At 51.1% G+C, this 23,306-nt stretch overlaps 1 protein-coding gene across 1 annotated transcript in view; it reads left to right on the top strand.

The window, feature by feature from the left end:
* The first annotated feature begins 1,229 nt into the window (after positions 1-1,229).
* The window catches only part of ttc27 (tetratricopeptide repeat domain 27), a 312,286-nt gene continuing 290,209 nt past the window's right edge, over positions 1,230-23,306 (top strand). The window contains exons 1-3 of the mRNA XM_056291937.1: positions 1,230-1,479; positions 10,325-10,508; positions 18,053-18,182. Of these exons, the coding sequence (XP_056147912.1) occupies positions 1,389-1,479; positions 10,325-10,508; positions 18,053-18,182 (405 nt within the window). The 5' untranslated portion in view covers positions 1,230-1,388. The remainder of the gene's footprint in view (positions 1,480-10,324; positions 10,509-18,052; positions 18,183-23,306) is intronic.

Genomic DNA, 23,306 nt, shown 5'->3' with positions numbered 1-23,306 from the left:
AAGTTACTGAATACATATTCTGTGTTGTTACATATATCTGAAAGTTACTGAATACATATTCTGTTTTGTTACATATATCTGGAAGTTACTGAATACATATTGTGTTTTGTTACATATATCTGAAAGTTACTGAATACATATTCTGTTTTGTTACACATATATCTGAAAGTTACTGAATACATATTCTGTCTTGTTACATATATCTGAAAGTTACTGAATACATATTCTGTTTTGTTACATATATCTGAAAGTTACTGAATACATATTCTGTGTTGTTACATATATCTGAAAGTTACTGCATAAGAATTCTGTTTTGTTAACTATATCTAAGTTACAACTGAAAGCTCTTATTTTTGCCCCAAAGAGTGAATAAATGCTATAATGCAATTTAAAATGCAGTTTCTACTGTTTCTATCAAATTGCAACCCCCTCCCCCAAGATCAGGTGGAGGGGTCCTCAGGGTAGATCAAAAATACGCAGGGGGTCCAGGACCCCAAAAAAGGTTGAGAACCACTGCTTTAGTCGACTGGTTAACGTTGTTGCCCGCGGTGCGGGAGTCACGGGTTCGTGTCCTGGCTGTGGCGGTTCTCGGGCTGCTCCCTAATTCGCTGCAGTATTTCCGTTCCGAAATTTCACTTTATTCACATATATTCATTGTACATCGTATGCTAGGTAATGTAAACTACTAATAAGACACCTCCGGGGTGTCACACGTGTTAGCCCGTAGCTAACAGGTGTGGCTCTTTAGCGGAGCGGTTAGTGACGTCGCCTTGTGGTGCAGTACATTCCGTATCGAATCCCGCACCGGGCTAGAAAATACCGGGTTACAGTAACAAGTTAGGTTAGCAAGTCTAAGACTCAGCCAACTTTTTCCTCCAAAAAGAGAAACTTGTCATTACCATCACATCACATTTTGATGTTACACCTTTTGGGGGGGGCGGCATCATAATATCAAACCTATGTTGTAGGACGAACAAAGCTATGCTAAGATATTTGTTCCAGACCACTTAATAGAGTTTTTGAAAAAGAAAAAGAAAACCCCGATTTTAAAGGCATTTATTTTTTTATTTGTGCAAAATTTCAAAAGTGAAAACCGCCCCGAACCCGAAATAATGATGTACGTAACTCGGAAAATGACGACGGTCCCTAAACACCCGCGGAGCGATCCGTACGGAGTAGCTTTCCCAGAATGCAACGCGCATCTGTCATGGCTGCTCACTGATGCCGCTCACAGCACATGGGTTGAAATAAACATCGCAGCCGCTGTTTGAAATACCGCACACCTGCCGCGTCAGGGACACGAGCGCTCGTCGGCCGTGTGAAGAACGCGCAGCCCGACCGGAAGAAGAGAACTCCCCAGAACCCTGTTCGGTTCTGAGACGAACGAGATGCTGCGGCAGGTGGAGGTCCCTCTCCTGCGGGGGGTTTTAACGCCCGGCGAGGAGACGCCATGGAAGCAGGGTGTTTTCAGCTCGGCAGGTGGGTGGAGACACGCCACGCAGGCTTTGTATTGGTGTTGTAGACCAGCGTCGGTCCGGGTTTAAACGGGCCGTGGGCCGGACGGCGCCGGTCCGGGTCGCGCTGCGGTGCATCAGCGACGGACCCGGTGACACGTCTGCTCGTGAGCCGGTGCACGCGGTGCTCACGGCCGCTTGTCATCATTCTAACAACGTCACTCTGACTCGGGGCTCCGGCCACGCGTGTGTTGTGTCGCCACGTCCAGCCGCGCGTGTGTTGTGTCGCCACGTCCAGCCGCGCGTGTGTTGTGTCGCCACGCGCGTGTGTTGTGTCGCCACGTCCAGCCGCGCGTTTGTTGTGTCGCCACGCGCGTGTGTTGTGTCGCCACGTCCAGCCACGCGTGTGTTGTGTTGTGTGGCCACGCTGCGTGTGTTGTTTCGCCACGCGCGTGTGTTGTGTCGCCACGTCCAGCCACGCGTGTGTTGTGTTGTGTGGCCACGCTGCGTGTGAAAGCAGCTTTGTGTGCGTTCCGCGGAGCCGCCGTGTGGTTCTCCGAGTGGCGGGGCGTCCGGGCTGGACAGACGGTCAGTAGCTCGCCGCTTAGAAACTTGCGGAGGAGTCCAGACCGGCTGTCGAACCCGTTACCCGTTCCGGCGTTACCCTTAGTTCGACTGTCACCCGCTCTGCTGCGCGCGCCTCCTTCCGCTCGGCCGTCTCGCGTCCGCTTAATTGATAAGCCATTAACACATCAGCGATAGTTGTGTGGTGTGGCCGAAGAGCAGGGTCAGTTACTTTCGCCTTGGCTGCGTTTTCCTCTCAGCAGCTTGTTGCAAGGCTTCATACGTGGGTATCAGAACCAGAACCAGAACCCGTTATTCATCCCCCAGGGGACCCGGGGTATGCGGTCCGCTAGAGGACAGGAACTACTAGCCTGTACTTAGTAGCCCCCAGCCTTTTGTATGACCATGTGGAAACGACAAATGTACATCCCTCCATCCGTTCTCCATCCGCTCACCCCGCTGTCAGGGTGACGGGGGTGCTGGAGCCGGTCCCGGCAGGCGCCGGGCCGGGCGGGAGACGCCCCGGACGGGCCGCCGGGCGGGAGACACCCCGGACAGACCGCCTGGCGGGACCGGGCAGGAGACACCCTGGACAGACCGCCTGGCGGGAGACACCCCAGACAGACCGCCTGGCGGGACCGGGCGGGAGACACCCCAGACAGACCGCCTGGCGGGAGACACCCCAGACAGACCGCCTGGCGGGAGACACCTCGGACAGACCGCCTGGCGGGAGACACCCCAGACAGACCGCCTGGCGGGAGACACCCCGGACAGACTGCCTGGCGGGACCGGGCAGGAGACACCCCGGACAGACCGCCTGGCGGGAGACACCCCGGACAGACCGCCGGGCGGGAGACACCCCGGACAGACCGCCTGGCGGGAGACACCCCGGACAGACCGCCGGGCGGGAGACACCCCGGACAGACCGCCCGGCGGGAGACACCCCGGACAGACCGCCGGGCGGGAGACACCCCGGACAGACCGCCGGGCGGGAGACGCCTCGGACAGACCGCCTGGCGGGAGACACCCCGGACAGACCGCCGGGCGGGAGACACCCCGGACAGACCGTCTGGCGGGACCGGGCAGGAGACACCCCGGACAGACCGCCGGGCGGGAGACACCCCAGACAGACCGCCTGGCGGGAGACACCCCGGACAGGCCGCCGGGCGGGAGACACCCCGGACAGGCCGCCGGGCGGGAGACACCCCGGACAGACCGCCGGGCGGGAGACACCGCGGACAGGCCGCCTGGCGGGAGACACCCCGGACAGGCCGCCGGGCGGGAGACACCCCGGACAGACCGCCGGGCGGGAGACACCGCGGACAGGCCGCCTGGTGGGAGACACCCCGGACAGACCGCCTGGCGGGACCGGGCGGGAGACACCCCGGACAGACCGCCTGGCGGGAGACACCCTGGACAGACCGCCGGGCGGGCCAGCACACATGTCTTGAGTTTTCCACTTGCATCTAAATCAGTGATCTGCTTCTACAGGTCAGCTAGTTGCAGGTTTCTTTCTCTCTGCATTTTTGGACATCAGATATTTGCAAGTTTACAAACAAGTGCACAGCTGATAACGTGTGTGTGTGTGTGTGTGTGTGTGTGTCGGGGGGGGGGGGGCTGCAGAACCAGCAGGGGAGGCTTGCTGCGTTATTACTCATTCTGGTTGGTTCTGGAGTTGTGTCTGAGTGCCTCATATCTTTAATGGTTATTTTTGTGCTGGGATGTTCAGCTAGGCGCTCAGGTCTAGGTGGGATTTCTCTGCAGCAGCACTGAAAAAAAAACGTGTGAAATATCTATATCTATATATATATATATACATATATATATCTATATCTATCTATCTATCTATCTATACATATCTATATCTATATCTATCTATCTATACATATCTATATCTATATCTATCTATCTATCTATCTATCTATCTATCTATCTATCTATCTATCTATCTATCTATCTATCTATCTATACATATCTATATCTATATCTATCTATCTATCTATCTATCTATCTATACATATCTATATCTATCTATATATACATACATATATATATATATGTATGTATCTATACATATATGTATCTATACATGTGTGTATATATATATATATTTGACAATAGATAATCTCACAGGTATGCATCGACACAGACACTTCGCCAAACAAGCGCGTCTTTTGTCGCGAATGAGAGTTTGCCGGTCAGTTGTGTAAGAACCATGTAAGTCGGTGCTGGTCAGACGCTGGATTGGATTTGTGCTTTGCAGTTGTTAAAACGAACCAGTCGACAAAGTCGTTCTGTGTTGAAGCTTGTGACTTTGCAACACAGTCCCGAAAATGCTTCTGCTAAACATTGCGTAAAGGTCTGAAGAACATGACCAGCAGCTCATTTATAAACCGGCCAGGGATCGGATAAGCGGACTGTCCACGGGCAACAAGATCAACCTTAGGATGGGTAAATTGACTGGAGTTCGGCATTTAGCCCAAGAACCAGGATCTACAGCTCTGATGGCAACATCAGGTGAGCTTCTGCAGACACACGAGGAACATGTCCTAGTCAAAGACCAAACACTTGGATGCAAGACTTGGACTTCATGCAGTGGGAGGTGTTGCTGGAGTGGTGCAGCAGGTGGTCCTGAGCTGCTGTTGCAAGTGATGGGGTCAGCCTGGTGAGGAGCGGTGTTGCATGTGATGGGGTCAGCCTGGTGAGGGGTGGTGTTGCATGTGATGGGGTCAGCCTGGTGAGGGGCGGTGTTGCATATGATGGGGTCAGCCTGGTGAGGGGTGGTGTTGCATATGATGGGGTCAGCCTGGTGAGGAGCGGTGTTGCATGTGATGAGGTCAGCCTGGTGAGGGGTGGTGTTGCATGTGATGGGGTCAGCCTGGTGAGGGGTGGTGTAGCAAGTGATAAGGTCAGCCTGGTGAGGAGCGGTGTTGCATGTGATGGGGTCATCCTGGTGAGGGGTGGTGTTGCATGTGATGAGGTCAGCCTGGTGAGGGGTGGTGTTGCATGTGATGCGGTCAGCCTGGTGAGGAGCGGTGTTGCATATGATGCGGTCAGCCTGGTGAGGGGTGGTGTTGCATGTGATGGGGTCAGCCTGGTGAGGGGCGGTGTTGCATGTGATGGGGTCAGCCTGGTGAGGGGTGGTGTTGCATGTGATGAGGTCAGCCTGGTGAGGGGTGGTGTTGCATGTGATGAGGTCAGCCTGGTGAGGAGCGGTGTTGCATGTGATGGGGTCAGCCTGGTGAGGGGTGGTGTTGCATGTGATGGGGTCAGCCTGGTGAGGAGCGGTGTTGCATGTGATGGGGTCAGCCTGGTGAGGGGCGGTGTTGCATGTGATGGGGTCAGCCTGGTGAGGGGTGGTGTTGCATGTGATGAGGTCAGCCTGGTGAGGAGCGGTGTTGCATGTGATGGGGTCAGCCTGGTGAGGGGCGGTGTTGCATGTGATGGGGTCAGCCTGGTGAGGAGCGGTGTTGCATGTGATGGGGTCAGCCTGGTGAGGGGTGGTGTTGCATGTGAGGAGGTCAGCCTGGTGAGGGGTGGTGTTGCATGTGATGGGGTCAGCCTGGTGAGGAGCGGTGTTGCATGTGATGCGGTCAGCCTGGTGAGGGGCGGTGTTGCATGTGATGCGGTCAGCCTGGTGAGGGGTGGTGTTGCATGTGATGAGGTCAGCCTGGTGAGGAGTGGTGTTGCATGTGATGGGGTCAGCCTGGTGAGGGGTGGTGCTGCAGAGAAGGACATACCTGCACTGGACGGGGTTCATTTGAAAGCATGCATGTGCAGGCTTAACAAATGGAGGTGGCTGTGTGGGAGTAGCGACGGTTGCTGCGTGACCTATCGGGATGCTCCGCCCACAGCACCTCCCTGCAGACTGTGTGACCTATCGGGATGCTCCACCCACAGCACCTCTCTGCAGACTGTGTGACCTATCGGGATGCTCCGCCCACAGCACCACTCTGCAGACTGTGTGACCTATCGGGATGCTCCGCCCACAGCACCACTCTGCAGACTGTGTGACCTATCGGGATGCTCCGCCCACAGCACCACTCTGCAGACTGTGTGACCTATCGGGATGCTCCGCCCACAGCACCCCTCTGCAGACTGTGTGACCTATCGGGATGCTCCGCCCACAGCACCACCCTGCAGACTGTGTGACCCATCGGGATGCTCCGCCCACAGCACCACTCTGCAGACTGTGTGACCCATCGGGATGCTCCACCCACAGCACCACCCTGCAGACTGTGTGTGTGGTGCCTTGCCTGCTGCTCATGCTGAGCTGCCTTCATGAGCTACTCACTAATCTGAGTCCGCCACGTTCCCCCGAGTCCCACGGCGGAGCTGAAGAATAGCTGAAATGTTATTAACAGCAGCGGCCATACCTGAGGCGTCCATTTTCCCCCTCATAAAGCTAAAGTCTCTGTGCTCCGCTCCACCCGCCCCTCCTCCATCTCTCCCTCCTCCTTCGGTGGGGGTCCGGGCTGTTAGAACGGCCCCTGGGTTTCATTAGATCTGCAGCGAGGTGAAATATACCGACACCTCCTTTAATGAAACGGCTGCACAGCTGTGTGTGTGTGTGTGTGTGTGTGTGTGTGTGTGAGATTTAGGTGTTGTTAAACATTCGCTTAATGCGGCATCATGACAGTAAGATGTGACTGCTAGAGGTTGTGGGGTTCAGGACGGGTCTGGGTCTTGGTTTGGTATTCGGGGCGGGTCAGCCTGTCCGGACCGCTCTGCAGACTGGCTGACTGTGCTGCTGCAGGACTGAGATGAAGAAGTTCTTCCTTCCTCTTCATCAAAGTGGACATTTAGGTTGTGTGTGTGTGTGTGTGTGTGTGTGTGTGTGTGTGTGTGTGTGTGTGTGTGTGTGTGTGTGTGTGTGTGTCTAACTGCCTGTTTGTGAGAACAGTAAAACCCTCCAGTTTCACCACCTCTCCTGTTCTCTCTCCTCCCTGCCTCCATCTCTCCCACCTCCCACCTGGAACTCGGTCCAATCAGAGTTAATAAGACCGGTCGCCCCCCCCGCCCCCCCCCCCCCGCTATCCTGAACAGCTGATGGAGGTTGGGAAGCTGTTGAAGCTGTAGCACACAGGCAGCGCTGTTTCTCCCGGCTGCACCGCCACTACCTGCTCGCCTCCCAGTGTCCTTTTTTGGGGGGGGGGGGGTTTCTCCCCCTTTTCTCCCCAATAGTATCCGGCCAATTACCCCGCTCTTCCGAGCCGTCCCGGTCTCTGCTCCACCTCCTCTGCCGATCCGGGGAGGGCTGCAGACTACCACATGCCTCCTCCCATACAGGTGGAGTCGCCAGCCGCTTCTTTTCACCTGACAGTGAGGAGTTTCACCAGGGGGAGGATCACTCTCCCCCCCCCCCCCCCCCGAACAGGCGCCCCGACCGACCAGAGGAGGTGCTAGTACAGCGACCGGGACACACACCCACATCCGGCTTCCCACCCGCAGACACGGCTAACTGTATCCACAGGGACACCCGACCAAGCCGGGGGCAACACGGGGATCGAACTGGCGAGCCCCTTGTCGGTAGACAACAGAATAGACCGCCACACTACCCGGACGCCCCCTCCCAGTGTCCTTTTAATACATCCACACCTCACAGCCTCGCCGCCATCCTCCCCAGCACGCATCACAGTGTATCTCTGTGTGTGTGTGTGTGTGTGTGTGTGTGTGTGTGTGTGTGTGTGTGTGTGTGTGTGTGCGTGCACGATGCAGCTTCCACACACCATGCTTTATCTGCAGGGAAGGGTTCGGTATGTGCATGGACTTAATGAGACCGGGTTTAGATGAACGGCGTGAGGCGAGCTCGGGGGCCAGACTCTGGTCCTGCTCGCTCGCAGCGAGGCGGCGTGCACCCCCTAACCTCCTCCGCCTGGCTTCCGCTCTGCGGCGGCTGCGGCGAAGGGCAGTAAACAAGGGCCGGGCAATAATCCACCGTCATCGTTAATCACCTACGGAGGGTGTCGTGGTGGGGGGAACCTCGGATGTCTCCGTGTTGTGACACCACATCGTTTTGTCCGAGTGATGCTGAGAGTGTGGTACCCTGCAGGATTACCTGCAGAGCCAAACAGCATGACCAAACAGCTCGACGGCAGCAACCTCGGCTGCATTCTTAAACATGCTGGGGTTTTTATACGGAAGCAGACATGGCGATATATCCTATATCATGTCATTTAACGTTGCCCTGTGATTACCATGGTAACGGTTTTGATACGTGCCACCCAGCAGTGCAGTTAACCATCGCAGCGTTTCCCTTTAATGGTGATGTTGAAGCACGGTGAAGGGATGCTGGGGAGAGGTGTGATGGGATGATTTCTACATGTGTGAATGTTTGATTTAGGATTGCTGGAGTTTTTCCTCAGGGAAGCACATTGTTGTTCACATGTTATTCACATGTTATACACATTCACGTTATTATTCGCGTTATTCACATTATTATTCACATGTTATTCACATTATTCACATTAGTCACATTATTATTCATGTTACTCACACTATTCACGTTATTATTCACGTTATTCACCTTATTCACATTATTATTCACATTATTATTCACATGTTATACACATTCACGTTATTATTCACGTTATTCACATTATTATTCACGTTATTCACATTATTATTCAAATGTTATTCACATTATTCATATTATTATTCACATGTTATTCACATTATTATTCACGTTATTCACATTATTATTCACATGTTATTCACATTATTATTCACATGTTATTCACATTATTATTCACATGTTATTCACATTCACATTAGTCACATTATTATTCACGTTACTCACACTATTCACATTATTATTCACGTTATTCACATTATTAATCATGTTACACTATTCACGTTATTCACGTTATTCACATTATTCACGTTATTATTCACGTTATTCACATTATTCACGTTATTATTCACGTTATTCACATTATTATTCACGTTACTCACTTCACATTATTATTCACATTATTCACGTTATTGACATTTCACGTGTTATTGACATTATTTACATTGTTATTCATGTTATTCACATTATTATTCACGTTACTCACACTATTCACATTATTATTCACGTTACTCACACTATTCACGTTGTTATTCACGTTATTCACATTATTCACGTTATTATTCACGTTATTCACATTATTATTCACGTTATTGACATTATTATTCACATTATTCACGTTATTCACATTATTCACGTTATTATTCACGTTATTCACATTATTATTCACGTTATTGACATTATTCACATTATTCACGTTATTGACATTATTCACGTGTTATTGACATTATTTACATTATTATTCACGTTATTCACATTATTATTCACGTTATTATTCACGTTATTCACATTATTCACATTATTATTCACATTATTCACGTGTTATTCACGTGTTATGTGTGATGCTGTTGAGCTGCATGGGGCTCTAAACAAAATTGTTTTGTGTCACAGTTTGCTTAGCTTTTCACACGTTACATATTTTTCTGTATGAAACAGGGGCCACTGCCTTTAAAATGATAGTAGTAGGGGGTGTCTGGGTAGTGTGGCGGTCTATTCTGTTGCCTACCAACACGGGGACCGCCGGTTCGAATCCCCGTGTTGCCTCCGGCTTGGTCGGGCGTCCCTACAGACACAATTGGCCGTGTCTGCTGGTGGGAAGCCGGATGTGGGTGTGTGTCCTGGTCGCTGCACTAGCGCCTCCTCTGGTTGGTTGGGATGCCTGTGTGGGGGGGAGGGGGAACTGGGGGGAATAGCGTGATCCTCCCACGTGCTACGTCCCCCTGGTGAAACTCCTCACTGTCAGGTGAAAAGAAGCGGCTGGTGACTCCACATGTATGGGAGGAGACATGTGGTAGTCTGCAGCCCTCCCCGGATCGGCAGAGGGGGGTGGAGCAGAGATCGGGACGGCTCGGAAGGGTGGGGTTACTGGCCAAGTACAATCCATTCTGTAGTCCACTGACTTCCCGTTTCTACTGCAGCGGTCACACCAGACGCCTGCCAGAGTTACCATGGATACACGTCAAGCACATGCTCTCACCTGTACCTGCCGGCAGGCGGGTGAAAAGTTTCAAGCTGTACATATCAAGTGCAGGGGAAAGCATGTCGTGGGGGAGAAAAAGGGGGGAAAAAATCCCCCACCAAAAAAATAATCACAGTAGCGAATCTCTTAATAGTGTTGTGATATTTGCTGTGAGTCGTCATGAAGACGGCGTTGTAACATGAGATCGGGGGGGAGGTACCCGCCGGTTCTGGGCCCTACGGAGGTTTGTCATGTCTGATGTGTTCTGTCTTACAGGGGCCGGCCCACTGCTGCAGGTCTTGTTCGAGGGGGACTTCAAGGCCGTGCTGCTGAGTCCCCTCATCACAAACCTGCTGGGTGGAGGTGGTGAGTGTGTGGATGGAGAGACCGTCGAGGCCTGGCTGGAGAGGCGGATCCAGGCCTACCTAACCGACACGACCAGCGGCGACACGGCAGACAGGTGACGGGGCGGAGTTGAACCTTCGCCTTTTTTGTTGTCTTCCTCGTTCGGTGTTGACCTCGGTAGAAATCTTTCCAGTTCTTCCGAATGAGACGGTGGGCTGTCCGCTGCCCGTGAAACCAAAATGTTGCCGTCGGAGCCGTGCCGCCATCTTGAATCATGGAGTATGGGTTAAGCAAGCTGTGGTCTATTAATTCCTCCGCCGCGAGTCGCACCTTCATGGGGACGTAGCGGCCAATTGTGTCTGTAGGGACGCCCGACCAGGCCGGAGGTAACGCGGGGATTCAAACCGGCGATCCCCCCTGTTGGCAGGCAACGGAGTAGACTGCCACGCCACCCGGAGGCCCGTAGAGTTATCATTCAAAAGATAAACAATTATGCCACACTCTTAATTCCTTGCACAGCGTGAAAAACGGTGTCGTGCCAGTGTGCAGGCGTTGCCAGCACAGGTTGATTCCCAGCTTTAAGCCGGAAACGTGTCGTCACATTCACCCCCACAAACCTCCCCACACTCGCATCCATGTGCTCCTTTGGTTTGGTGATGCGAGGGAGCGCTTTCATTATGAAGGAGGGAGGGTAGGAGATCACAAAGCTGTTCTCCGGATGAAAGGAGCTGAGCGTTGCTTCTCTTCCCCTCGCCTGCTTCTCCTCCCGCTGCCCTGAATTATTAAGTCTTAATAAGGACAGCCGACCGTCTCCCTTCTCCGTCCCACCGGGATGCCGTCGGCAGGCGCACCTGGGTAGGAGCACGTGCCGCTTGCCTCCTCTTGCCGTCTTTGTGACGGAGCCGTCATCCTCCATTCTCCTCCCCTCCCTCACTTTCGGAGCTTGACGGAAAGCCAGCTCGACAGGTTGGTGGTTGTGGCCTGTTCTTAAAAGCCCTGTGATTACCCTTCGTGTTGGCGTGACGCTGAAAGGGATTGCTTTGCGATTGCTTCTTCATTTGGCTTCAGTCTCTGCAGGGGCAGCGTTCCCCGGTCTGGTTGAATGGGTGTGTTGAGGGGATTTGGGATGTCTGAGTGCACCTCCTCTCATCCACGGAGATGGTTGGCTTTGTTTGTGTGAGAAAATTAGAAAGTGGGTGGGCCTCATGGTGTGGATCACAAGTGACTTTGACCGATCTTCTGTTGTGAGGCGGCCATTGTGGTGGATCATTGGCCAGTTGCAGTGATGTCCAGCTCTGTTGCCTTTTTTGCAGGGGTGCAAAATATATCGGTCAGCATGTTGGTATGAGCATTACCTAGTAATGCGGTCTATTCCGTTGCCTACCAACATGGGGATCGGTGGTTCGAATCCCTGCGTTACCTCCGGCTTGGTCGGGCGTCCCTACAGATGTAATTGACCGTATCGGCGGGTGGGAAGCCGGATGTGGGTATGTGTCCTGGTCGCTGCACTAGCGCCTCCTCTGGTCGGTCAGGGTGCCTGTTCGGGGGAGGGGGGACTGGGGGGAATAGCGTGATCCTCCCACGCGCTACGCCCCCCTGGTGAAACGCCTCGCTGTCAGGTGAAAAGATGCGGCTGGTGACTCCACATGTATGGGAGGAGGCATGTGGTAGTCTGCAGCCCTCCCCGGATCAGCAGAGGGGGTGGAGCAGAGACCGGGACGGCTCGGAGGAGGGGGGTAATTGGCCGGGTACAATTGGGGACAGATGTCAGAATTAAACCGGATCTTTTGCACTGATGGGTGTGATGCATTAATCCTGTGTCGATGGCGATGACCGGCGTTGATGAAAGATGGGTTGCGCTACACAAAAAACATAGGCCCTTTTTGAATCAATGGTTTTTACTTGGCAACAGTCTGGTAGTCACATTTCACAGTGAAGCTTTAAGGATTTAAGAGAAAATGTTCAAGTTGTTGTTTAAAATGTTCTGCCAAAATAAGTGCAGCATGTTTTCTCCATTTAATGTCGTTTGTGTTCATCTGCTATGCAGAGATTTGGAAACGGTAGTGTTTAGTATTAACTCCGTACAGGTAAATCGGTAGGCATCAAACATCACAGTTATAATGATGATGATGATGAAGATAGTTAAACTCCACTGGTGGCAACTAAGACACGTGGTGGGATTGTAATGAATCAAAAAAACAAAAAGTTATCAGTATCGCTAACAGCCGAAATAACCATGGAAATTAGTATCGGAAAAAATTAAATATAGTGCATCTTTACATTTGATGTGGTGGAGAGGGTACCCAAGGAGGAGAGAGTGGTGAGTGGAGCGGACTTCAACGGCCATGTTGGTGAAGGGAACAGAGGTGATAAGGAGGTATGGAGTCAAGGAGAGAAATGTGGAAGGACAGATGGTGGTGGATTTTGCGAAAAGGATGGAAATGGCTGTGGTGAATACATATTTCAAGAAGAGGGAGGAACACAGGGTGACGTACAAGAGTGGAAGAAGGTGCACACAGGTGGACTATATCTTATGTAGAAGGCGCCATCTAAAAGGGATTGGAGACTGCAAGGTGGTGACAGGGGAGAACGTAACTAGGCAGCATCGGATGGTGGTCTGTACGATGACTTTGGAGACCAAGAAGAGGAAGAGAATGGAGGCAGAGCCGAAGATCAAATGGTGGAAGTTGAAGAAGGAAGACTGTGTGTGGAAGTCAGGGAGGAGGTAAGACAGGTACTGGGTGGTAGTGAAGAGTTGCCAGATGGCTGGACAACCACTGCAGAAATAGTGAGGGAGACAGCTAGGAAGGTACTTGGTGTGTCATCAGGACAGAGGAAGGAAGACAAGGAGACTTGGTGGTGGAACGAGGATGTACAGCAAAGTATACAGAGGAAGAGGTTGGTGAAGAAGAAGTGGCATAGTCAGAGAGATGAAGAAAGTAGACAGGAGTACAAGGAGATGCAGCATAAGGTGAAGAGAGAGGTGGCAAAGGCAAAGGAAAAGGCGTATGGTGAGTTGTACGAGAGGCTGGACACTAAGGAAGGAGAAAAGGACTTGTACCGATTGACTAGACAGAGGGACCAAGCTGGGAAGGATGTGCAGCAAGTTAGGGCGATGAAGGATAGAGATGGAAATGTGCTGACAAGCGAGGAGAGTGTGTTGAGAAGGTGGAAGGAGTACTTTGAGGGGCTGATGGATGAAGAAAATGAGAGAGAGAAGGTTGGATGATGTGGGGATAGTGAATCAGGAAGTGCAGTGGATTAGCAAGGAGGAAGTGAGGGCAGCTATGAAGAGGATGAAGAGTGGAAAGGCAGTTGGTCCTGATGACATACCTGTGGAGGCATGGAGGTGTTTAGGAGAGATGGCAGTGGAGTTTTTAACTAGATTTTTTAACACAATCTTGGAAAGTGAGAGGATGTCTGAGGAGTGGAGAAGAAGCATACTGGTACCGATCTTCAAGAACAAGGGTGATGTGCAGAACTGCAGCAACTACAGAGGAATAAAGTTGATCAGCCACAGCATGAAGATATGGGAAAGAGTAATAGAAGCTAGGTTAAGAGGAGAGGTGATGATCAGCAGCAGCAGTATGGTTTCATGCCATGAAAGAGCACCACAGATGTGATGTTTGCTTTGAGAATGGTGTTTGAGAAGTATAGAGGAGGCCAGAAGGAGTCACATTGTGTTTTTGTGGATTTAGAGAAAGCATACGACAGGGTGCCGAGAGAGGAGGTGTGGTATTGTATGAGGAAGTCGGGAGTAGCAGAGAAGTATGTAGGAGTGGTGCAGGATATGTATGAGGGAAGTGTGACAGTGGTGAGGTGTGTGGTAGGAATGACAGATGGGTTCAAGGTGGAGGTGGGATTACATCAAGGATCAGCTCTGAGCCCTTTCTTGTTTGCAATGGTGATGGACAGGTTGACGGATGAGATCAGGCAGGAGTCTCCATGGACTATGATGTTCACGGATGACATTGTGATCTGTAGTGAGAGTAGGGTGCAGGTGGAGGAGAGCCTGGAGAGGTGGAGGTATGCACTGGAGAGAAGAGGAATGAAAGTCAGTAGGAGCAAGACGGAATACCTATGTGTAAACGAGAGGGAGGACAGTGGAATGGTGAGGATGCAAGGAGTGGAGGTGATGAAGGCATATGAGTTTAAATACTTGGGGTCAACTGTCCAAAGTAATGGGGAGTGCAGGAGGGAGGTGAAGAAGAGAGTGCAGGCAGGGTGGAGTGGGTGGAGAAGAGTGTCAGGAGTGATTTGTGACAGAAGGGTACCAGCAAGAGTTAAAGGGAAAGTTTACAAGATGGTTGTGAGACCAGCTGTGTTGTATGGTTTGGAGACAGTGGCACTGATGAAAAGACAGGAGGAGGAGGAGCTGGAGGTGGCAGAGTTGAAGATGATAAGATTTTCATTGGGAGTGATGAAGAAGGACAGGATTAGGAACGATTATATTAGAGGGACCGCTCAGGTGGGATGGTTTGGAGACAAAGCAAGAGAGACAAGATTGAGATGGTTTGGACGTGTGTGGAGGAGAGATGCTGGGTATATTGGGAGGAGGAGGCTGAATATGGAGCTGCCAGGCAAGAGGAGAAGAGGAAGGCCAAAGAGGAGGTTTATGGATGTGGTGAGGGAGGACATGCAGGTGGCTGGTGTGACAGAGGAAGACGCAGAGGACAGGAAGAGATGGAAACGGATGATCCGCTGTGGCGACCCGTAACAGGAGCAGCCGAAAGTAGTAGTAGTAGTTAATAATAATAATAATGATAATAATAATACATTTTGTTTGTGGGCGCCTTTAAGAGAACTCAGAAACACCTTACAGAACACAGTAAAAAACCAGCAGCACTGTATCAGACAGCATAAAGTCAAAACAAAGCACGGTAGACAATACAAAGTTAACACAACAGATAAGTATAAAATCATCATTTTCACAAAACTCAGTGAGGCGTGGATCAGACTGAATATGCCAGTGTGAAAAGATAGGTTCTGAGATGGGATGTGAAGGTTGAAAGAGAGTCAGTGTTGTGAATGTCTTGTGGGAGAGAGTTCCATAGGTGGGGGGCAGAACAACTGAAGGCTCTAGACCCCATGGTAGTCAAGGCGGGGGGCAGAATGACTGAAGGCTCTAGACCCCATGGTAGTCAAGCTCTAGACCCCATGGTAGTCAAGGCGGGGGGCAGAATGACTGAAGGCTCTAGACCCCATGGTAGTCAAGCCCTAGACCTCATGGTAGTCAAGCTCTAGACCCCATGGTAGTCAAGGCGAGGGGCAGAATGACTGAAGGCTCTAGACCCCATGGTAGTCAAGCTCTAGACCCCATGGTAGTCAAGGCGGGGGGCAGAACGACTGAAGGCCCTAGACCTCATGGTAGTCAAGCTCTAGACCTCATGGTAGTCAAGCTCTAGACCCCATGGTAGTCAAGGTGGGGGGCAGAATGACTAAAGGCTCTAGACCCCATGGTAGTCAAGCTCTAGACCCCATGGTAGTCAAGACGGGGGGCAGAATGACTGAAGGCTCTAGACCCCATGGTAGTCAAGCTCTAGACCCCATGGTTATCAAATACGGGGGGCAGAATGACTGAAGGCCCTAGACCTCATGGTAGTCAAGCTCCAGTCCCCATGGTAGTCCAGCGGGCCGATGGTGTCGTGAGTTGGAGAGCAGAAGAGGATCTGAGAGAGCGGGGGGGGGGGGGGTGTGGATATGAAGGAGTTCAGAAAGATATGAAGGAGTGGAGGGTATTTGTACTGTATGTCTTGATTGTAGTTGGGTGCTGTGTAGACTGCTGTACTTACGACATACGGGATGTGTTTTCCTCCGGTCAGTAAGATGTATGACATGATGAAGCACGACTTGTGTAAACAGAAACAACTGCTGACAGTTCCTTTGTACATGGTGCTCGACCTCATGTTCCTGAACGCGGTGCTTATGAGCTGACTGAGTGCATCTTGTTGATGTTAAGCTCTCTAACCTATTTTATTTTTAATTTGTAGTTTTTAATTCATCTTATAATATTATTACCGTAATTAATGCTTATTTTTATTTTTTACTTTGCGGGTGGCACTTTTGCGCAGTCGCCTCACAGCAAGAAGGTCCCGGGTTCGAGCCCCGGGGTAGTCCAACGTTGGGGGTGGTCCTCTGTGTGGACTTTGCATGTTCTCCTCGTGTTTGCGTGGGCTTCCTCCGGGGGCTCCAGTTTCCTCCCACAGTCCAAAGACCTGTAGGTCAGCTGACTCGCCCATACTGAATTGTCCCTAGGTCTGTGTGTGTTGGCCCTGTGATGGGTGTCTCCCCACCTGCTGCCCAATGACTGCTGGGATAGGCTCCAGCATCCCCGCGACCCCGAGAGCAGGATAAGCGGTTTGGATGATGGAGGGTTTTTGTTTTGCACCAGCAGTGGGTGAAGGTTGGGTGGGGGTGGGAAATTACCAAAATATTGGCGGGACAATCATTTCCATTTCCGTTGTATTCGTATGTTGTTGTTGTTTTTTTTGTAAAGCCAATACTCCTTCCAATAAAATATTATTGAAAAAGAAAAGTTCTTTATAAATAGTTTATTATAATTATAATAATTATTTTAAAGCTGAAATCTGTGGTTTTCTCCATTAACAAATGTGTTTTTTTATCCATCTGGATCATGGAGTCAGGTCTCATAATACTACCATGGTTGGAGAGAATCTCTGGTCTCCGTATTCCACTGTTTAAATGTGGGTTTTTTCTTTTTGGATTTTTCCCCCTTTTCTCCCCAATTGTACTTGGCCAATCGCCCAACTCTTCCGAGCCGTCCCGGTCGCTGCTCCACCCCCTCTGCCAATCCAGGGAGGGCTGCCGACTACCACATGCCTCCTCCCATACATGTGGAGTCGCCAGCTGCTTCTTTTCACCTGACAGTGAGGAGTTTCACCAGGGGGACGTAGCACGTGGGAGGATCACGCTGTCCCCCCCTCACCCCCGAACAGGCGCCCCAACCGACCAGAGGAGGCGCTGGTGCAGCGATCAGGACACATACCCACATCCGGCTTCCCACCCACAGACACGGCCAATTGTGTCTGTAGGGATGCCCGACCAAGCCGGAGGCAACACGGGGATTCGAACCAACGATCCCCGTGTTGGTAAGCAACAGAATAGACCGCTACACCACCCGGGCGCAGTTTAAATGTGTTGACTGGGTAGAACGAAGGCCGGTGCAGCAGCAAACACGTACGTGTTGAAACATTTCCAGCAGGGAAAAAGATTGAAACATGATGTCGCTGTGGCCATGGCAACCAGTATGACTGTACAACAGCGTTGCCACAGAGTGTGGTGTAGTTTGGAACACATCAGACTGTGTTCGCATTGGCCCCAGGATGCATTTGTACAAGGGCGGCATCTGTTTACTGCTGAGCCGGCAGCACACCAGCCACGGCGGCTGCTCCACCTGGTTTGCAGTCCAAGGAAACCGGTGACAAGCAGTCAAGTTCTGTCTGCCCCCTACATGTAGCTATGTCCCAACACCGTCTTACTGTCACATTGTCTGTCCAACAAAATCGCCACATTGTCATCACGCTCCAAACGGATAAAGTAACGGCTTCGGTTGTGGATTTCAGCTTCAAATCTGCTGCTTGTGTAGCCGGTCTGCTCTTCACAGTACTCTAATGTCTCTTTTCTCTTTCCTCTGCACAGGGAGGTGGTCGTGATGGTCCTGGCGGTGGCTTGTCTCCATTTCTTTGCTCAGAGTAACTGGACAGGGCCTCCAGTTTCTGTTCACGTCCCTGACTTGCTGCCTCCGGCCCTGTTGTCGTCCTTCTCTCAGGTACCGTCTCATCACATCTCATCACACCTATTCCTGCTGCCGTTTCACAATTCTTAATATAGGAGGGAGGTTCTTCTGTAGTGCAGTAGCACAGAGATCGGTCGTGTATTTAAAGATGACTCGGCTTGATTGACGGCGGGGTACAGAAAGCCAGAATTCCGGGATTGTTCCCTTAGAGCACACAAGTATGACTTGGCATCCATTATCCAAACCGCTTATCCTGCTCTGAAGGTTGCGGGGATGCTGGAGCCTATCCCAGCAGTCATGGGAGGCAGGCGGGGAGACACCCTGGACAGGCCGCCGGACCATCACAGGGCCCACACACACATTCACACCTAGGGACAAATTAGTCTTTGGACTGTGGGAGGAAACCAGAGCCCCCGGAGGAAAGCCACGCAGACACGGGGAGAACATGTAAACTCCACACAGTGGATGACCCGGGGCTACCCCCAAGGTTGGACTACCCCGGGGCTCGAACCCATAACCTTCTTGCTGTGAGGCGACCGCGCTAACCACTGCACCACCGTGCCGCCCCGCATGGGCACGTGCAGCATGCGACATGGGTCGCAAGGATGCACTCGTCTCGCACGGCAGCGTGGCGGTAGTCCTCGTAGCCCGTGAGCCAGGAACACTCCAACTGGCGTCTGGGACGACGCTCAGGGCTGCGCTCCCAGGCAGTTCTGCTGCCGCGGGTTTGTTCAGACGATCTCCTTGTCCTCTTGGAAGGTGGCATGGCGGGGCAGTCGAGATCGAGGCTCTTCAAATTCACGAAGCCTAAGAGAGAGAAGAGATCTCTCTGTGGTGTTTTTGACAGTGCTACATAATCGTTTGTGGACGACATTTAGTTTCTTTTTCCGGTGGTATTACTCGGCTAGTTCGGGCACATTTTGATGATATTCAGTTTTGTTTCTCTGCAAGTGAGTACAAACCCTGGTGTCAGTGGCTGGAGACAGGGAGAATGACAGGTTGTGCTGTTTCACCCTTAGCTTTTGATATGGCCGTGGAGGTGATAGCAAGGGCATCTAAGGGCCCTGGCCCGTCAGCCAGTGTCGGGCCGTCAGTGAGCATCTGTGACCCTAGGTTTTGCAGTGTGTCTCACACCGTCGGCACTAGTCGGACTCCTGCCGGCAGCTTTACGCTCAATTCAGCATGTTGAATCGGCAGAGCCCGTCGGTGAGAGAGATCACTCTGATTGGCTGCTCAGCTCAGCGAATCAGTGCTAAGCTAGTGAATCAGGGCCGTCGGCTGTAGTCTTTGCGGTGTGTTCAAGTGCTGCTTTTTGGCCCAGACGGCAGGCGACTTGAGGTGACGCAACAGTCGACCTTTGTCGCCGCCTGTCGGTTTGGTGTGTCTGGGTCCTAAGGGGGTTGTTTGTAGTGAGAAGTTGCAGGGCGGAGTGCATCTCCCTCCCATCAGAGTGTACATGGATAACATGACCAGTTCAACCACAGCTCCACGTACTCGGAGGCTTTTGGCGAAGCAGCGTGATCATCTAAAATGGGCAGGGATGAAGGTCAGACTTAGCACATCTAGGAGGGGTTTGTCGATTGTTAAGGGGAGATTTGTGCAGGGGAGCTTTCAGATTGATGAGGAAGTAATTCCCTCTATAATAGAGAAGCCTGTCAGAAGTCTAGTCAGATGGAAAAGCTCCTCCTTGAGTGATGGCGAGCAAGGTCATGAGTTGAGAAAGAAGATGGTGCAATGCATCACAAGTGTTGATAGGTTCCAGTTGCCTGGTAAATTGAAATCATGGTGCTTGCAGCTTGGATTGGTACCGCATGTAATGTGGCCTGTAACAGCTTGAGATTGCTGTCAGTTATGTGGAGAAATGAAGCCATGATTAGACCGGCTTGTACAAGTGACCCAGTTCTGAGATTTTTTTTTTTAATCTTATTTTGCTCACATATGGCACATATCAGATATGTATTATGATCGTGTTACCAGGGGAAAAAAGCACATGGAAATGGATATTTTCAGATCTGATTTTGACCACGTTCACATGTGGAAGTGACTCTGATAGGAATCTAAAATCTCTCAGTGCAGCTGACATGACACCACTCAGACTGGAGTTTTCAGGTAACTGTACTTGCACATGATTTGGGACGCAACACTCTCTCACTTTATGTTTTCAATGTTGTGATTTATCTCCACATCGGTGACCAAACTCAGATGTAGTCCTAAGCATGCGGGTTGTTTCAGAATCAGAAATACTTTATTCATCCCCGAGGGGAAATTGGGTGCTATTACAGACACTCACGCTCTCGTAAAGAAAAACTAACAAGATAAAAGATAACAAGTAAATAGAGATACATAGAAATAGAAGATAAAATTCTCTTCCGGAAAATGGTGGATTGCTCCCTCCGGGTTGGGGATGGGTTGTTGCCTCAATTGAAGGAGTTCACATTTCTCGGGGTCTTGTTCATGAGTGAGGGTAGGATGGAGCGGGAGATTGACAGGTGGATTGGTGCAGCATCAGCAGTAATGTGGACGTTGTACCGCACCATTGTAGTGAAGAGAGAGCTGAGCCGGAAGACAAAGCTCTCAATTTACTAGTCAGTCTTCATTCCAACCCTCACCTATGGTCATGAGCTTTGGGTAGTGACCGAAAGGGTGAGATTGCGGATACAAGCGGCTGAAATGAGTTTCCTCCGTAGGGTGTCTGGGCTCAGCCTTAGAGATAGGGTGAGGAGCTTGAACATCCGGAAGCAGCTCGGAGTAGAGCCGCTGCTCCTTTGTGTCGAAAGGAGCCCGTTGAGGTGGTTCGGGAATCTGATTAGGATGCCTCCTGGGTGCCTTCCTTTGGAGGTTTTCCAGGCAGGGCCAAATGGGAGGAGATTCTGGGGTAGACCCAGAACTCGCTGGAGGGATTACATATCCAATCTGGCCTGGGGACACCTTAGGATCCTCCAGGGGGAGGTGAAGGGCATTGCTGGGGAGAAGGATGTCTCGTGTGCCCTACTTAGCTTGCTGTCACCACGACCCGACCCTGGAGAAGCGGCTGATGATGAATGAATGAATGAATAGAAGATAAAATAAGAAACAGAAATAAGAATAAGATGTGTAAACATATGTGCAGCATGCTCCAGCATGTAACACCCTATCTATACTGTATTACTGTAGCATGAAACAAACACCTGACAGGGTAAAATAAGTGGAAGGGGCAGTCTAATGACTATTGACCTTTCGCCCCCCCTTAGTTACTGTTGCTATGCCCGTCAAGCATTTCAGAACTATCCAGGAAGTAGCCGGAAAACACCAAAACATGAAGGAAGAAATCGGCGCATTGTGTGGGTAAAAGTAGCAGTAATAACACGTTAGCTGTGTTAGCTATCAATAGTAGCTAGTAGCTAGCTTAGCTTGGAGCAGGCAGGTATTTGTGTTGATTTTGGATGGATGAAGCTGGCCATGGGGTCTGCTATACTGCCAAATCTATTGCCCACATTGCGCTTCTTGCGTTCCGGGTTTCGGGAAGGGAAAGAAAATTAGACCCCCTCCAAACTTTCCAGATATCTAGTCTCCGATTTGCAGATCCCATAGGCCCACCGTTTCAGCATTTTGCTGTGTGTTTGAAAGCTTGACGGACCGTTGCTAAGGTAGGATTGGAGAAGCACCGTTCTGGGGCGGTACTTTGCGAAAGGTCAATTGCCTCATAGTGTCTGAGACTCTGAGGGAGGAGTTTTAAAGTTTGATGGCCACAGGCAGGAATGACCTCCTATGGTGCTCTGTACTGCATTTTGGTAGAATGAGTCTATCACTAAAATTAGTCCTGTGCCCGACCAGCACGTCATGGAGTGGGTGGGAGACATTGTCCATGATGGCACATAGCTTCAACACTTCAACAGGAAGCTCTCAGAATCCACCGCCAGAAAGTCCAGCTCCACCCCCACAATGTCACTGGCCTTGTGGATCAGTTTATTGAGCCTGTTTGCATCCGCTACCCTCAGCCTGCTGCCCCAACACACAACAGCTTTGGGCTTTTTTGCATCACTCTTCTGAGCCGTCCCAGTCTCTGCTCCACCCCCTCTGCTTATCCGGGGGGGGGGGCTGCAGACTACCACATGTCTCCTCCAATACATGTGGCGTTGCCAGCCGCTTCCTTTCACCTGACAGTGAGGAGTTTCACCAGGGGGACGTAGCACGAGGGAGGATCACGCTGTTCCCCTCCCAGTTCCCCCTCGCCCCCGAACAGGCGCTCCAACCGACCAGAGGAGGCGCTAGTGCAGCAATCAGGACACATACCCACATCCGGCTTCCCACCCGCAGACACGGCCATTTGTGTCTGTAGGGATGCCCGACCAAGCCTGAGGTAACGCGGGGATTCGAACCGGCGATCCCCGTGTTGGGGGATTTGAACCGGCGAGCCCCGTGTTTGTAGACAACGGAATAGACCGCCACGCCGCTCAGACACCCCTGAGTTGAATGATTTTCTAAGCTTAAGAGGCTCTCATAAGAATGTTAGCTCTTTTTGAGCAGAGGGGTCAGAGATTAACATATTTTCCAAAGTGAGTTGAGGTGGACGAGCAGGAAATGAGGGAAATTGGTTTTGTGTAAAATCACTTACTTGAAAAAAACATTTTGGAGTGAGGTAAAATGTATTTTTGATTTAGATCATCAGGTCAGGGAAATGTGTCAGTGTGAAATAAATCTTTAAAGAGGACATATGTTTTTTGGGGTTTTCCCTCTCCTCTAATGTGTTATATGGCTGGGAGGTGCATGTAAAACGTCTAAAGAGTTATAAAGCCCCAAGTCCACGCCAGAGGGAGTTATTGTCTCTGACAGAAAACGCTGCCTGAAACACCTCATTTGTAGTCCAGCGTTTTCTTCCATAACTTATCTACATCACTATGTAACATGATAGCAACACTGACGATGAGGCGGTGCTCACATGGTGCTACCTGCTATCTGATGGTGCTATCTGAGTGCTACCCCTCGGCAGGCTTCCAGAAGTTGGCCAATCAGAAGACAGCAGTGGACATGGGGGGGGGGGCTTAAAGAGACAGCTAAAACAAGCTAAAACAGCTTGTTCAGACAGAGGATGAACTGAGGGGCTGCATAAAGGGCAGTATGATATAAATAATTTATTTTTTCTTTACTGTGAATCATGCAAAGCTATTCTAGCGGAAC

The sequence above is a fragment of the Lampris incognitus genome, chromosome 13, assembly GCF_029633865.1.
Source record: "Lampris incognitus isolate fLamInc1 chromosome 13, fLamInc1.hap2, whole genome shotgun sequence".
Taxonomy (NCBI): Eukaryota; Metazoa; Chordata; class Actinopteri; order Lampriformes; family Lampridae; genus Lampris; species Lampris incognitus.
The sequence above is the reverse complement of the archived record's forward strand: the minus strand, read 5'-3'. Positions and strand labels throughout refer to the sequence as shown.